The 15524-nt window shown below is 46.0% G+C and overlaps 1 protein-coding gene across 5 annotated transcripts in view; it reads left to right on the top strand.

Annotated features, from left to right (window-relative positions):
• Positions 1-15524, top strand: part of METTL24 (methyltransferase like 24) — a 54552-nt gene that overhangs the window by 35445 nt on the left and 3583 nt on the right. For 4 of the 5 annotated variants that reach the window (XM_063389796.1, XM_063389797.1, XM_063389800.1 and 1 more), the window contains one exon: positions 9395-10929. In XM_063389796.1, the coding sequence (XP_063245866.1) occupies positions 9395-9709 (315 nt within the window). In that variant the 3' untranslated portion in view covers positions 9710-10929. Of the gene's footprint in view, positions 1-9394; positions 10930-15524 lie in introns of those variants that run through there. The other variant, XM_063389798.1, reaches the window with a different exon arrangement.

Below are 15524 nucleotides of genomic sequence, written 5' to 3'. Positions count from 1 at the left end.
GAAGGAGTTTTGTCCCAGAACACTGATTTTTTTTCAAAGTGTCAGTGGCTGGTCATGACCTATTTGCAGGAGGAGTAACTCTGAGAAGTGAAGTCCCATTTTAGTACTGCACCCTTGTGCACCAGACAATACCACGGCACTTAGAGCTCGTAGTGTAAATAAATGACCTGCCACAGGATGGAGGAGCACAAACCTCACCTCCATTAACTTAAACTTCTGCATTTGAGATAGCTGTTGAGGTCCTTATGGGCTCAAGCTAGACTGTGTTTGTCTCATTCAGGGACAGATATCACTGCAGTTTGAGCACTAGCTGGTGCCACATGGGAACCTTTTGTTTGGGGGTCTCTCAGAGGGCTGGCAAATCTTATTCCCCTTGCTGAGAAGAGGCAGTCGAGCTGATGCAGATGTTTCCAGCTGTAGCTGGAAATGCTGCCTTCTGTAGCCTTGTAATCGTTGTCCATGAGTAATCTATAAGCTCATGGCACACAGTATTTCTTTGCTGCGTGTATGTATTTTTTCATTTTAGGGATAATGAAATCAAGGTGGTGATAATTCTATATTTGCTTTGCTGGGGCTGCTGCTGCCTAAAGTATTTTAATTGTAAGTAGATTGAAGAATTTGGCTACGACTAAAAATGAGCTTGACAACCTCATGTTTCTGGAGGCAAAGATCTTTGAATAGTCATTTACTGCTCATCACCTCTTGCTCTCAGTGTTGTGTGCACAAAGTGCCTCATGCACTTTCCTTTACAGAGTTTTCTCTTGGTCCCTTACATCTCCTTTCGCCTCATTTAAATTCTCTCCACCAGGAGCACTTCCCAAGACATTGTTGAGAATATTGGTATTTCTAGAGAGCGACCTGAAGGTGCTGTTTAGCATGCAATTGTCAGGCATGGAGGAAAGATCTTTTTAATGATACCATTGGCTGAATATGGTGCAATCCATAGCCCTTTCTTCCCTTAGGAAAAGGCCTAGTGCAATGCCTGAATTGTAATGAAAGTGTTGAAGTATTGCGCTGTTGAAGCAGAACTTATTCAGGTCATCTTTCAAAAAAAGAAATAAAGACACTTTCAAAGCATATTATTGTCTGCTAAAAATTAGAAGGGAAGGACAATTCTTTCTAGGGTTTCAGTTTCCTTTTTTTTGTTGCCTTTGTTGTGTTATTAAGACCCTTCAGAAAAAAAATCAGGTAATAAAATATCTGCTTTCCCCCAACTTTGCTAGAGGGCCTTACAAGCTGTGCTCAATTCCACCTTCCTATTTGACTCTTTCAGTGTCTGAGTTACATTCAGAGGAGCACGGCACTTGCTGCAGGCACTGTGGAGCCAGCATTGCTGTGCCGCTGCTGTAGGAAACCAGTCAGCCCTGGTTCCCTCCTCCTGCCAAACCTGGAGCTCTGCAGCAGCCTGGGGAGTCTGCTCTGCTTCACAAGGTGGTACCAGGTGCAGGATACCTGCTGAGCTCAGACCTGTGTGCACACTCCCCAGCTCCTCCTGAAGCCACTAACCCTGGCTTAAACACAGTCATGTGAATCTTACGGTTTTAATTTGGCCGAGGTACTGAGTATCTGATCAGCTGGTGGTCCATGACATGGCACAGGTTTAATGAGCATTGAGAGCAACCCCTTTCTATGAGCATCCTGGTTTTTCTCTACTACCCATCTTTCTCACAATTTCTAGTGTTGACATTAACAAGCTCTTCAGATAAGTGCCCTATCCAGAAACTCTAGGACCTTTCTAAAAAAATATACATTTTTTTCCTCCCTACATTTGTCCCTCCTCCTGTCATGGTTTACAAGTTCTTGCCATTGGAATTGGTCATATCTTGTTTAAATACTTTCACCTTAGTGTCTGGATCCTTTCTAGTCTGTCTTTTTGATCTGACAGCAGTTTAAGGTTCCATTCTCAAAAATTTGATATCCAGAGGTCAAAGGCTTAGCAGCTCTTCCTGCCCCTCCTGAATGCCTGTGTCAAATGAAACCTGAGCAAGCATTTGGGGATGGTTTTTATTCATGTTTTCAGGAATGTACCTGCAGCTTTCTTCCTGTCATGGTTGCAAGCAAATAGCAGGGTGGGCAAAAAGTGAAGCAGAAGGGTGGCAGGTTGGCACCTTGGCCCAGAAATGGAATTAAACAAATAGATCCCCATGGAGGGGTGTAGTCTCAAAGGACTTTATTGCTCTGGCAAGTGCAGATGGGGACCAAGTCCTCCGCCAGATTTAACTGGAGCTACTTGGGTATACCAGGGCTGCTGATTCTCATCCTGCAGGAGATGTTCTTCAAGATGTGGTGGATATTTTTTGAAGATGGGACTCTGATTCCTTTCTTCAATTACTTAGATTTTGAAGGGCCCCATGGGTACTGTGTTAATAAACCATAGAAAGTCTTGCAGCCAAAACGCTATTTACTCTGAATGACTATTTTACAGTAGCCCTCTGCCCCTTGCACTGCATGCACACACTTGCAGGTCTTGCTCCTCAGGGTTTTGGAATCAATTGTTGCTTCACCATTTGCCTTCTATTGCAAACCTCCTCTGCTGACAGCCCTCTCATCCTGCTGCAATGTGCTTGTCCTATTGCTGCTGGCTTTCACTTTTGGCAAGACCAGGATAATGTAGCTTTGTGCAATCCTGGAGCTGTGTCCCACCATCCAGGCTTGGTGCTGGGGCAGCACAAACAGACTGCAAATGTTTGTTCCCCTCTAATGAAGAGGCTCGAGGGTCTCACATACACCATTTATTCTTGTGAGTAAATATCCGTTCCCACAGGCATCCAGCAGCGTCTGGCAGAGAAGATCAAAAGAGCAGGGAGGAAAGGGTGTTCCCCCTTTGTGGGGGCAGTAGGCAGCAGGACATCTCCTGCAGGATTAGCTTGGCTGAATGCACGTTCTGCAAAGCAGCTCAGAGAGGCTGTGCTGCCAGCTCGGCTGCGGGAGGAGCACATGCACTGCTTGAAATGTCTGTTTGCAGCATGGGCATTGCAAGCAGAGCTTTTGCAGCTGATCAGGCTGTTAAACAATTTAAAGTCAGGGTTCCTGCAGCTCCCTTGTGGGATTTTTCCTACTTGGGCAATCTAGACATTGGATTAAAGGACCACATGAGAGGTCCGGGTTGTTTTCGTCTTTTAGTGTACAACAGGAGAGCCATGTGAACTGGGAAAGGTAACAGGGTGCAAATGGGAGCTGAGGCACAGTTGTTTCTGAGCAGAGGCACACACTTGTGAGCTGCTGCCACTGCGAGCAGATGAGGAGATTGCTGTTTGAGGACTTATGTCCTCAAGGTGACTTTTCACAATTTCCTCTGAGGAAGCATCATACTGGGTCTTCAGCTAGTCGTGAGGTTCCTGTTGCCTGCTCTGGAGACTAGTCTCAGTTTAATGAAAAGGGGAACAAAGATCTTTGATGCTCAGTTTTTCTTGTGAGGGGAAGGTCCTCTCCCTCAGCCATGTCCATGTGCAGTGTGTTTCTGCTCCATGCAGAGGGTTTGTAGAACCTATTCTCTGGGTCACTGTACAGGAACCTTGGTCTTGCTAGGTAGGAGGCTTAACAAGATGTCTGGCTTTAAGATCATTACAGTGTAAAGCTAGCTAAACCCATCCAACCTGTCTGAAAATCAATTCAGGCTTGGGAACCTGTATTATTGTATGACCAAAGGATGATTGGCAAGTTGTCCAGTGGTAAAGTGTCATTGAAAGGAGCCTTCTGCCAGCTAAAAGGCCTCTTCTTCTCTGCCTGTCCACTGGAATAAGAGGCATTGCTTAACTGATCCAGTTAACTGGGCTGGAGGGGGTCTATGTATCTTTTTTTCTGTAATGGGTCCCCAGAGAGAAATTGCTTCCAGATGGAGAGAGTATATTGGAAATGTCTTGGCATCAGAGACTACAGGAAGAGCTGTGGAATTAAAGTGCCAGACGGCCCCCAGGCCTGGGCTCTGAGGCTGTGGGAAGGAGACACCTGGGGTGCTAGCATGGATCTGTCCTAGGAACAGTCCCCCATGGGAGTGCATTGGCAAAGTGCTCGTAGTGCTCCTGAGCATGCTGAGGTTGATGCCTCCTGCATGTGCTGCATGGGCTTCCTGGATGGGGGCATTTGTCTGGGGCCATTACTGCATCTGGCAAGCTGTTGCTGTACTGATAGGATGCTGTGGGAAAGTTAAATAACTTTTTCTAAATATGATTTTGAAACATTTTCTCTGATTTAAGTGGTAAACATAGTATTACTTAATATCCTGCTCCTGCTGTGTAATGGGTTCATGAAGCACAACACCAGAACTGGGAGAATAGACTGTCACTTGCAAGGCTGTGGAGAATCAGTAGTGGGAGCAGAGGAACAAAGCTTGCCTGCACTCACTGCAGGTTTTCTGTTTCAGTGATGTGTATGTTGTATGAGTAACTTCAACTGGACAGTTGCCCTTTACTGTAAAAAAAGACCAAAGACCTTGTAAGCACCCAACTGCACAAATCAGCTTTGTGACTTTGATGCCTTAAGCAGATTCTTGAAGATGTGCCCGATCTGTCACACTGGGAGTGAATAATCTCAAATAACACATTTGTTCCAGAGCCAATTTGAAACTGGCTGTAGAGACCACCACAGAGAGGTGTAAATGTGAGCAGGGAGGAGGGGAAGTAATTTGAAAGAGAAGTGCTGCTGGCTGGAGCTGTATCACTGATCAGTGGTGATTGACTTCTCTCCTGATTTCAGTATCTGGGTTGCCCTGGCCAGGCCCCCAGCAGTCCTGGTCTCCCCAGCAGATGGCTCAGAGAGAGGCAGGAAATTTCTGCCTCCCACTGCTCACAGGGAGCATGGGAAGAGACAGCCACAAGCTCCTGGGAGCGTCATTTGCTATGAGGCTATGTGGCATCCTGGCTGCCATCAATTACAGCCTTCACTCAGAATAAAAGGGAGTGAAAGGGACTTCACATGCAAACCATCTCCTGCTGGTGAGGACGGGCTGTGGATGCATTTTGAGAGGAAAGAAAATGAGGAAAGTATCATACTGAAATTCTGCACATGGGAAAAGGATAAGAGGGAAGTTAAACAAAACACACTCAGAAACCTGTTGTTACCTGCAAAGATGTTCTATCAAAATGTAAATTAAACAACTTTTCCCAGAGTTTTGTTTTCTGAGAATAGAGAATTGTACTTAGGTAGAGAGGGGAAAAACTGATGCACAAGCCAGCAGACCTTTCCTTGCTGTACAGCTGATGTCAAAATGGTAACCTGGTATCATCACAGGGAGCCAGAGCAGAGGAATATTTTTCTCTCAAACTGTGAGAGCAGCCCTGCAGTTCAGGAAGCTGGGTGGTTCTGAGCCCTGTCCCTGTGCCTGAAATCTGTAGCCAGCTCTCCTCTCCCTCCCAAGCTTACACTGCAGACTCCAGAGGAACTGGAGGGATCCTCTGTACCTGAACTGCATTTGCTGGTTTTGCCTTTCCTGGCTTCCACTTCCACATGCTGAGCTCATGCTGGAAGTAATACAGCTAAATTGCTTCCTCCAGCTACTCACTCTCAATTGACTCTTCTCCATGGGGAGCTTTAAATGATGCCCACGGGGCAGCACAGAGCCTGAAACCCCCGTTAACCCTGGTATTTCAAAAGCGATCAAGGCAAACAGAGCAAAGATCTCTGCTTTAGGAAATGATGCACGCTTGTAACAAGTCATTACCCTAAAAAGAAGAAATGAGCCTTCATACAGTATGTGTTGACCTTCACTAAGTAAAACACATTTTTTCAGCTGTTTTATATGCTTGGTTGTGCATCAGCATGCCCCCCCCCCTTTTATTTTTTCTCCAAGTGTAAGTGGTACAACGCTGCAGTGCTTTTTCAAGGGAGCTAAACTGAGAAAACATTCAAAAATCCACATTTTTTACTTTTCTGTGATAACCTAGTTAGTTCATGGAGGATAAGAGGATTTGTGGAAGATAAGAGGAACCAGCCTTTTGTGAGTGCTTGAAACTCACTGCCATACTTTACCTTCAGGCACTGTAGATCTTTGCCCTCCAGGATTTATTCACAGCAGCAGACTCCAGCTGTGCTCCTGGGTGAATTAGAGCTCTGAATTTATAGATTTGCCCACTAATCCTTTCACTGGCACTTTGGATCAAGGCAACTGGAAGGTGGTAGTGCATTTCTTATCAGAAGTGCGCTGCTTATCACCAATGGCAAATATCTCCTGAGCTGTCTAATCATCACAAAACTTACATTTGGTGTTAGCAGGATGCTTGTAATTTGCCCAGATACTCCAAAACAGAGCTGTTCTGCCATTCATTTTACAGTATCCAGGGCATGCAATGGAGACTCTGGGCAGAGAGGGACACCTTGCCTGGAAGACAGTCACAAAAGTTGGTGGGTTGAAACAGGTACCTTCCTCCCTCCAGGTTTCTGAGCAGTGCAGGGCACTAAGAGCACCAAAGAGCCTCTGGTTTGTGTATGCAGGACATCTCCACCGGCCTCACGTTTCTTTCCTGGTCATTTCATTATGTGTTCAAGCTGTTATTGTGGTACCTCATTTTCTCCTGCTGAAACACTGGTTAGCAGCCACTTTTCAGATCAGTTTGCAAATACAGCACAGAGCATGCAGAGTGCCCGCTGAGCAGCCAGAGCAGCAGTTAGTGTCACAAGAGAAAAACAAACAAACCTGAAGGACTGGAAACATTACCATGGGAAAAAGATGTCCTACTGATGCCACAGAGTAAGATCATGGGAAAACAAAACCAAACGTTTAGAAGAATTTCTTCCCATATCCATCCACCCCCTCCCCCAGGAAAAAAAAAAAAAGAGTTTGAATAATTTGTCTGCTTTCAAAGTTACATAAGTCTCCCAGAGATAAAAATCTGTGGTTTCTTAAGTGTGGCAGTGTGGTCCTGTGGCAATTGCACCCACGTGGAACCAACTGCCTGCAAAACTGCATTACAGGTAGAGATATGAGTTGGTATTTGCAAAATAAATAACCAATTTAAATGTATGAAGGAAAACAAGTGAGCTCACCCATGTAGTTCTCAGCTGAAATGTCATGAGCTGCATCATTTACATTCAGCCTCCCCTTGAACCCAAAGGAGCACTGTGTTCAATGTTTCACTGCGGATGGACTGGCTCACAGGCTCTTTGTTAGAGAGGCAAGTTAGGAAATACCAGAGCTAAGGTTGTCTGTGCAACCTTCCTTTCTGCTCCCCATGCAGACATACCACAATATGGGCTTTAATTCCACAATATATCGGTCATTTTCCACTGGCCCCCTGCCTCCTACAGTGTGAAGGAGGCACAATGCCTCCTTAATGAGCAGACAAGCAGTGGCTTGGCTTATTATGATCCGCTCTGTGACCATGGACTCATTCAAGTCCTGCTCTGAAAATGCAGTGTTTTGTTTCCAGCTGTTCTACAGCTTGTTCCACCCAAGTCTCACAGCCCTTCACTCGCTCAACCCCTGCACTCTGCAGAGGGCGTTCTGTGATTGCCACCCTTGTTTTACAGATGGAGACCAGAATGGGCAAGTGTCCAGCACCTACAGATTCCTGCCATGCCATGCCCATCCACAGTGCTGGGGCACAGCCCTGGGGAGGGCGCTGAGCTCGGCACCCCGGCACCTCAGCCCCTGGCATCTCCAGCCATCCGTGGAACAAGGGAAGGTAGATGTGGCCACCCCTTGCCACAGCCCTGTGGTTTCTTGGCCGTGGCCCATGCAAAGCACAGCTCTGGTTGTACTGGAGATGTGCTCACCGCACAACCCCTGCCCTGTGCCCGGGACAGAGGGGTCTGTGAACCCCACAGGTGGGGCATGGCATGGCACCAGCCAGGTGCCCTGGGATGGGGCAGCTTAGGAGAACCCTTGCCTTGGAAGTGCTTTTCCATTAGCTGCCCACATTTCTCTCCTATACTGCACAGGTGCCTTTTGTGATACCGCAAAATATGGTTTAGGTAGACTGCCAGAGAGAATCTGGGAGGTTTGTTGTTGTTGTTTGTTTTGGGGTTTTGGTTTTTAAGTGGTTTTTGTGGTTTTTGTGTTTTTTTGGTTTGTGGTGAGGTTTTTTTGTTTGTGTTTTTTTGTTGCTGGTTTTTTTTTTCTTGGTTTGATTTTGGGGGGGTGTTGCCATGAGGTTTTTTCCTGGTTTGCTGAGCGTTCATGTTGAAGGAGAAACGTGCAGTTTCTTGCGCTCATGAATATAAACACTGGCCATGTCAAGCCAACTGTCAATCACCTTTCTCCTTCCACCTAGAAATATGTAAACAATGAAAGACAGTTAGCAAAACATGGCCAGTGTTTATATTCACGAGCACGAGAAACTGCACGTTTCTCCTTCAACATGAACGCTCAGCAACCAGGAAAAAAGCTCATGGCAACATCGGGGTTTCTTTGTTTTGTTTTGGTTTGGTTTTTTTAGGAATTCTTGGCTAAATTAAGTCTTCGGTTTTTCATTTCAAAGCCATTTTGAGTGTGAGCAGGTGGGCAGAAGCATCAGCTCGGGTGGAACTGGTACATGCAAGCACTACTCTCATGGTATAGGACTTTCCCCTGCTGGGCTCTGGAAAACAAGCTGAGCTCTGCAGCTTGTGACCACTGCTGCACAGTGGTCATTGTCTCCTACCAGGTGTGACATGGTGATGAAATGCTCTTTTTATGTTAAAATATCCAATCCATCACCTCCCCTAGCTAATCTCCAAACAAAGTCAATCCACAATTTTGTTGGGCTGTGAGAAGTTGGATTGCTGAATATCTCACTACAAAATTAAACAATGTTCTAAAACTAGAACATGGCACTTTTCTGTTAGATCTGTTATTCCCTTCAAACACCTTCATGTCTTCTTTTCTGCTATGCCTTTTTCTTTGGAGAAGCTGCCCTTAAAATCCTGAACACTTTTTGCATGATTATCCCTTCTCTTGCTCCTCCTCTCTCAGCATCTGTAGTGATGCTTGCAAAAGCTTCAGCCAGCAGCTTGGCCAAGGGCAGCTGATCTCCTGAGCTGCTCACAGTGTTCATTTTTTGCTTTGGTCTTCTCTTGCACTCGTGTGATGCATGTAGCATATGGCTCATGAGCACCCTACTCAGCTACGGTGCAGGTAATCACTGTGAGTGGGTTTGGGTCTCTCATTTGGTTCTGTTTCTTGTTTTCATAGCTGTGATGCCACCCAAGAATTGTGAAGGAACCAGTAATATGCTTTGGTTATAGGAGGAGCTTGGAATACACAGCTTTTCAACCCTGAGTTCAAGGCAGGAAGAAAAGGGCTGTGAACAGTCAAGCGTGAAACACTGTGTACTGCCTGTGTTTGTCCTCTGAGACCTTTTGATTTATTTAATACAAGATGAATAACTCTGTGTATTGAAAAGTGGTCAACCCTGGCCTCAGATGTTATTACAACGGCAAAGTTTCTGGTTTTCAGATAGTAATGGTGCTTTTGTTGCAGATCGATGTCCTCAAGGCAGACGTGGAGAGCGCCGAGTGGAAAATTTTGGAAAACCTGATCCTGGAAGATGTTGTTGAGCAGATAGGACAGCTGGTCTTTGAGGTGCACATCCACTGGCCTGGGTTTGAGGTCAGTGGCAACGACAGCACTGTGGTGCGCTACTGGTATAGTCTGCTCCGAGAACTGGAGCTGAAGGACTTCAAGCTTTTCCATACCTACAAAGACTTATCAAAACCACAGATGTTTCTGAAAAAGGAAGCCTTCAATGCCAGTAGCTGTTACACACTGAGCTGGGTAAATACAAGATGGAAATAGCAGAAAGGAATTTATGATGTGTGATTGTGAACCATCTGGCCCCGCAGCGTTATCGAAGGGGATTTTGGCGTCACTGGCTAAAGTTGCTAAATATGCACGCAGTGACTGCTAACAAAATGAACTGGCTTTTATATTTATGTGTTGTCAAAAGGACTGGCACTAGGAGAAGATACATGGTGCAGATTTGTACAGCAATATATTTGCCAATGGGTACGTTGTCCTAGAGGACAGAAGTTTCTGTAGAAGTTTATCTGGGGGAGCTGAGAGCACAGCTTTTCCAGGCTGCCCCATGCTCAAGTGTGCCTGCAAGGAGGGCATCCCTCTGGGGCTGCCCTGAGAAGCTCTGCTGGCTAAGCTGGGCCAGCCCTGGGCAGGAGAGTGCTTGTGATGAAGTGTCTTTTTAAGAAAGTGCCAAGTGTTACTTCTCTGTAAAGTGATCATCTTTGATTTGCACCTTTTTTACTTTGGCCTTTTTTCCTATGGAATAAATTTTAGGTGAGAACAGTATGTTCTTGAACCCACTGGCAAATTTCAGCTGAATTTGGCAGAGACAGAAATCACCACCAAACCAAATTCTTACCTATTTCTTTGAGCAGTTTCTGAGTGCCCTGACTTAGGTTTTTTAAGCTAGTCTAGCTGCAGAAGATGACTTCAGTGCTTCTGACACAGGAGACGGTGGGACAGACAGCTGCTGAATAAGCTGCTGCCAGCACTCACCTTCCTCACCACAAGAGCCTTCAGCCACAGAAGACAGGGCTTCCCTAGTTCATCTGCCCTAGTTCATCTTGATTGAAATTACTCATGCAGTGGCTGCAGCAGGTGGTTTTTGATCTAGTGAGATCTATGTAAGAGACAGAAGTGCGACCTGGTCTTTTTTTGTTAATTTTGGGGTTTAGTTTATTTCCTGGTGCCTTCTCCAGTGCTGTGCCTGGATGCCTGCCACCTCCTCACCACCTTGCCTCTCCCTGGCATAAGGAGGCCAGACCCTGGGTCTGCACTGGTCCTGGCAGAGGGGTGGCCCAAGCAGGTGCCCTGGATGCAGCTGTGCTGGCTCTGCAGGCTGGGATGTGGATTGTCTGCAGTGCCCCTGGGAGCCTTTGACACTCCCCAAAGAGCTAAGGAATGGAGGGAGCTAAAAATATGTAGCAGGTTGGATTTTTTTTCTTATTTTTAGATGAATTTTGACATTAAACTTTGCATTAAAATACAAGATGTCACCACTTTCATGTCTTTGGTATGTGGACTTTTTAACTGCCTTTGGTTTCTGACTTCTACAAGTCTACAGCTTCCTCAAGGGGGAGATGCTGATCTCCTCTCTCCAGTGACCAGTGACAGGACATGAAAAAATGGAATGAAACTGTGTCAGGGGAAGTTCAGATGAGAAATGAGGAAAACATTCTTTACCCAGAAGGTGGTCAGTCACTGGAAGAAGTTTCCCAGGGAAGTGGTCATGGCACCAAGCCCGTCAGAGTTCAGGGAATCTCTGCATGACTCTCTTAGTAACTTGGTTTATTTTAGGTCCTGTGAGGAGCAGTGAGTTGGTCTTGATGATCCTTACTGGGTTCCTCCTAACTTGAGATATTCTATGATTCTATAAAAGTAGCTCCTATTTCTGCTCATGCACATCCCACCCGGACCAGGGCTTTGCAGACACCCAGAGCAGGGCATTTGGGTGCCCACCATGTCCTCAGCTCTGCATCAAAATCAAGATGACCTGATGCAGATGTGTTGAATTCCCCACATCCAAGGTCCTGGGCAAAGCACTTTCCTCAGGGCTGAGCTACCTATTGTCATCCCTGAACCAGGTCATGCACAATCCAAGAGATCCACAACCTCTGAAAAATGAGTAAGAAATGTCTTCTTTGTGACAGCCAGCCTTACTACAACTCTCATACGTGAAGTACTGAGGCTGTTTAATGATGCAGAGCCATGAGGAGATTCATCATATGCAAGAGGCTGCCAGGGTTTCCTAACTAATATCTGGTGTGTTGGAATGGCCACACTCCCTGCACTGCAGAAAGGCTCAACTCCCATTTCTCAAATAACGGGGTGGCAGAAGTCCAGCTGCAAGTCCTGATTTATTAATAAAGTATCAGAATATGGGCTCTAGCACTGTACAGGTTTTTCCTTCTAACTTGTCTTAGAGTAAGTAGCCTAGTAGCTTATTATCATTTGTTCAAGGAACCAATAGATAGAAGTTAAAAAATATGACCTCTCTCAGATGTTAAAATTCAAAATGGATGCACATCTTCCATCATTTATTTCCCTGAAGTAAAAATGGAGATATGCAAATTACAGAAGTGGAGGAGAGGTCCATCCTGGTTCTTTGGTTAGTAAGGGAGTTTAATAAACCCTCAGCTAATCTCTTGCTTGGGACTGCCAGGTAGTGTCAGGAACACTTCAGGCTACAGCAAATACATCTTTGGCAAAAGAGATTCCAATAACTATGGTAATTTTAAAGAAAATCTTATCTCTAATACAGGGTAGATAAAAGCCATTTATCATTCTGGAGGCAGTTATGTGATATTATAGGCGAAAATGAACAGTGCTCATTTAATGCACTCCCTGTGCTTTTCTACTTCACATCTCTTAGAGCAGAGTTACAGCCTTCCTTTCTGAGGTCTTGCTTCTATGCCCTTACCCCTTCTCTTTTATTGATCTCTTTTACCTAAAGGACAGACCTTTAAATGAATTCAGTTCCTGTCTCCTAATGACCGAGCTGCTGGGTACGTGCCCAGGGACACAGGCCAGTGCTGGCTGCCTGCTGCAGTGGACAGGCTGGTGCTGAGGGATGTTGTGTGAGGTCTGTGTCTACCCACTGCCATACACAGGCACAACTGCCCTGACCTGCTCAGACATCATCTCCATGCAGTAACCACATGCCAGTGTTGCACTCCGCAACTCCTCCCAGATCACACCTGCACAGAAATCACCACAGCTTCCCCCTTCTTCAAGGGCTAGGTACAGAGAACACCATTAAAACCAGTGTGGACAGGGCATTCTGCCCTTGTAGCCACAGCCTGGAGACTGGGAACTGCATGGTCATGAAGGAAGTCAGAATCAGCCCCAGATCTGTTCAGCATCACCATTACAGGTATTGCCCAGCTGTGCTCTCCCCCCAGTCTCCTGGCCTGCTGTCCCCAGGTGCACTGGGCATCTCCCCACACTCCCTGCAGGCATGTGCATCAGCTCCCCAGAGCAGCCAGCCCATGGCTTCCAGCCCAGGAGCCTCCTTCCTGCCCAACCCTCAGGCCATTTGTGGTGACCACAGCCAACCCCACCTAACAAAGACATAATGACAGGTCTTGTTCCTGATGTGGAGCCATTATTGCATCAGTTGGAAACTCCACCAGGAGATGTTTCAGGCTGGTCTAAAGTGGATCCTCGCAGAGATGACCCAGGGGTAGGGGCAATTCTACTTGCACAAATCCTTTTGTGGGGGTGAGGCCATTTCAGACAGGCTCACAGTGATTCATAAATCACATACATTTGTGAATCAGAACTTACAGGTGCTGTCTATAACCTGGTGAAGGTGAAGAGAAGCAACAGATGTGGATCCCCTCAAACTATCCCAGCTGATACCATGTGAGTTTTCCATGGTGAGCCCGTGGCAGCACAGAGGGGAATTTGTTAGAACACTAATACACTCCTTCAGGAAAACTGGGACCTTTCTGAATATCACATTGGCTTCCTTGGAGGTTCTGAAATTTGCCTAAACAGAGGTCTGACCTCCTTCTGCACTCCAAAACCTGTCATTTATTGCGTGTACTTCTGGTCCCAGGCTCTGATCCCATTGTGACTTGTGAAGGGTTGTTCTTCGAGCGCCTCTCAACTGTGAAAGAACAAAGAAAGCATAAAGGGAACATATGTCTGGCCTTTCTTGGCAGATGCCAAGAAGACACATCACCCAGTAACACACCTGAAGAAATGGCACTCATTCTCTCTGGTGAATGATTCAACAGCTGAGACCATCTGGACCATTGCAAAACTTTGATTTCATGAGCTTCATTAGCTGCTCCCTTGTCCTTGAAAGGATACTCAGGGTTATTCAGTAGGAAATCACTCTTGATTTTTTCCTGCTTGTTAACACAATGTGACATTTAATTGCAGTCAGTAGAGACCTGGTTTAGTGGCAGTGGAAGTTCAGAGCTGACCTACATTCAGAGACACATTTATACCTGCCCCCCTCCCCTGGCTCTCAGAGGCAGCATCTGCAGAGCAAGCTTGGCTTTTGAAGGGAACCACCTGCAGTAATGAATGGATCTCTGTCCTTAAATAGAAGTCCCTGTTCACGGTGCACTTTGACCTCATGTAAAGAGTTTTACCTGGTTCAGAAGGAGATCTTTGCAGAGACAGCCCGTGTTACATTCCTTATCCCAACAGCAGCACCTTGCACAGGGAAAACAGGAGCCTGCTTTGCACTGCCTAGAAGAGATGACTCAAATGTGAATATCAGTGCCAGGTCCCTGCTCTTTTTGGTGGATTACCAACATAGATCTTTGAGTTTAAGCAGTTTTCTGAAGGAAACTGCAGTGGTATACACAGTACAAAACTGCTGCAAGTAAATGAAAATGTTTCAGTGTGTCAACTGGTATTTCCCCCCTCTATATTTGAAATTCCATGTCTGAATCAGTCACAAACAATGTGAATCCCACCCTTGCATCCACCTGCAGATATCTAGGGTGGAGCCACCACCCAGGGTGCCACTGCCCTTGCAGGGAGGCGGGGACAGGTGCCTGACTGTGTCAGACCTGAGGCAGCAGCAGCAGCTGTGCCCTGGGAGGACCTGTGTCTCTCCACTGGTGTCTCTCCATTGATGCCAGCCAGGAGCAGCCTAGACACAGGGACTTCACCAGACAACTCCATGCTGACCTCCCAAACTTACTTACCAGGCAGGAGAGGCCCTGAAATGACTTCCAACTTCTTCTTTATGAAAGAAAACTTGCTCCAAGAAACAGAGGAAATCAGGATCCAGGAAGAAATATTCCATAATGTTATTCCACTCATTTAATATTGGAGGAATAATGACAAAAAGCAAACAAAACCCACTCGTCCTGCTGCCCCAAGATACTCCCAAAGCTTCAGCATTGGGGCAGAGAAAGGAAGAGAAAGGAACTTGCTGCAGGGAAGATCTTCTGAGAAAACTCAGCAAGGTTTTGGAAACTCCAGGGAATGGGCCTTCCTTCTTTTTCCTGTAGATGTCTGGCCCGACAAATGACTTCAGAGTCCGAGTTCCCTTTTTATCTCCAAGGAATACTGGAAGGGATTATTGTTTGAGAGAGTACATGAGGAGGAGCTGAAAGAGCATGACTATATGGGGATGCCAAAGTGAAATATGAACAACAGCCCTGGGCAAAGGCCTGGGGGTGCTCGGGGAAATCAGCCTGAAACAAGCTAAGGTGGGAGGTGAAATTGTTACAGCTCTTCTCGAACAGGGCATTTTTCTTTTTTTTTTTTCCTCTTAGTATCATTTTGCAAGAGTTTAAACTCCACCAAAAAAAGAAAGCCTTATTACACAATTAAAGAGTTTAGCTGGGGAATAGGCACAAGACACCAACTGTGGGGCAATTATGCTGCGAGAATGGGAAAGATTTGCAGCTCCCAGAACCATGTCTGGGTAACTGTCAGTGGTCTTGAAGCTCCATAAAGTTCCTATTACTGAAATGACTCCCCAGAGAATCTGTGTTGCTGTCTTCCTTTCCCAAACCAGAGAAGCAGGCTCAGTTAGCCTTGACATATTCCAGATTAACCAAAAAAAAACCCCAAGGCCTAATGAGAACCTCTTACTCTACTGACCAATGCAGCAATGTTTCAT

Source organism: Prinia subflava, chromosome 2 (assembly GCF_021018805.1).
Source record: "Prinia subflava isolate CZ2003 ecotype Zambia chromosome 2, Cam_Psub_1.2, whole genome shotgun sequence".
Taxonomy (NCBI): Eukaryota; Metazoa; Chordata; class Aves; order Passeriformes; family Cisticolidae; genus Prinia; species Prinia subflava.
The sequence above is the reverse complement of the archived record's forward strand: the minus strand, read 5'-3'. Positions and strand labels throughout refer to the sequence as shown.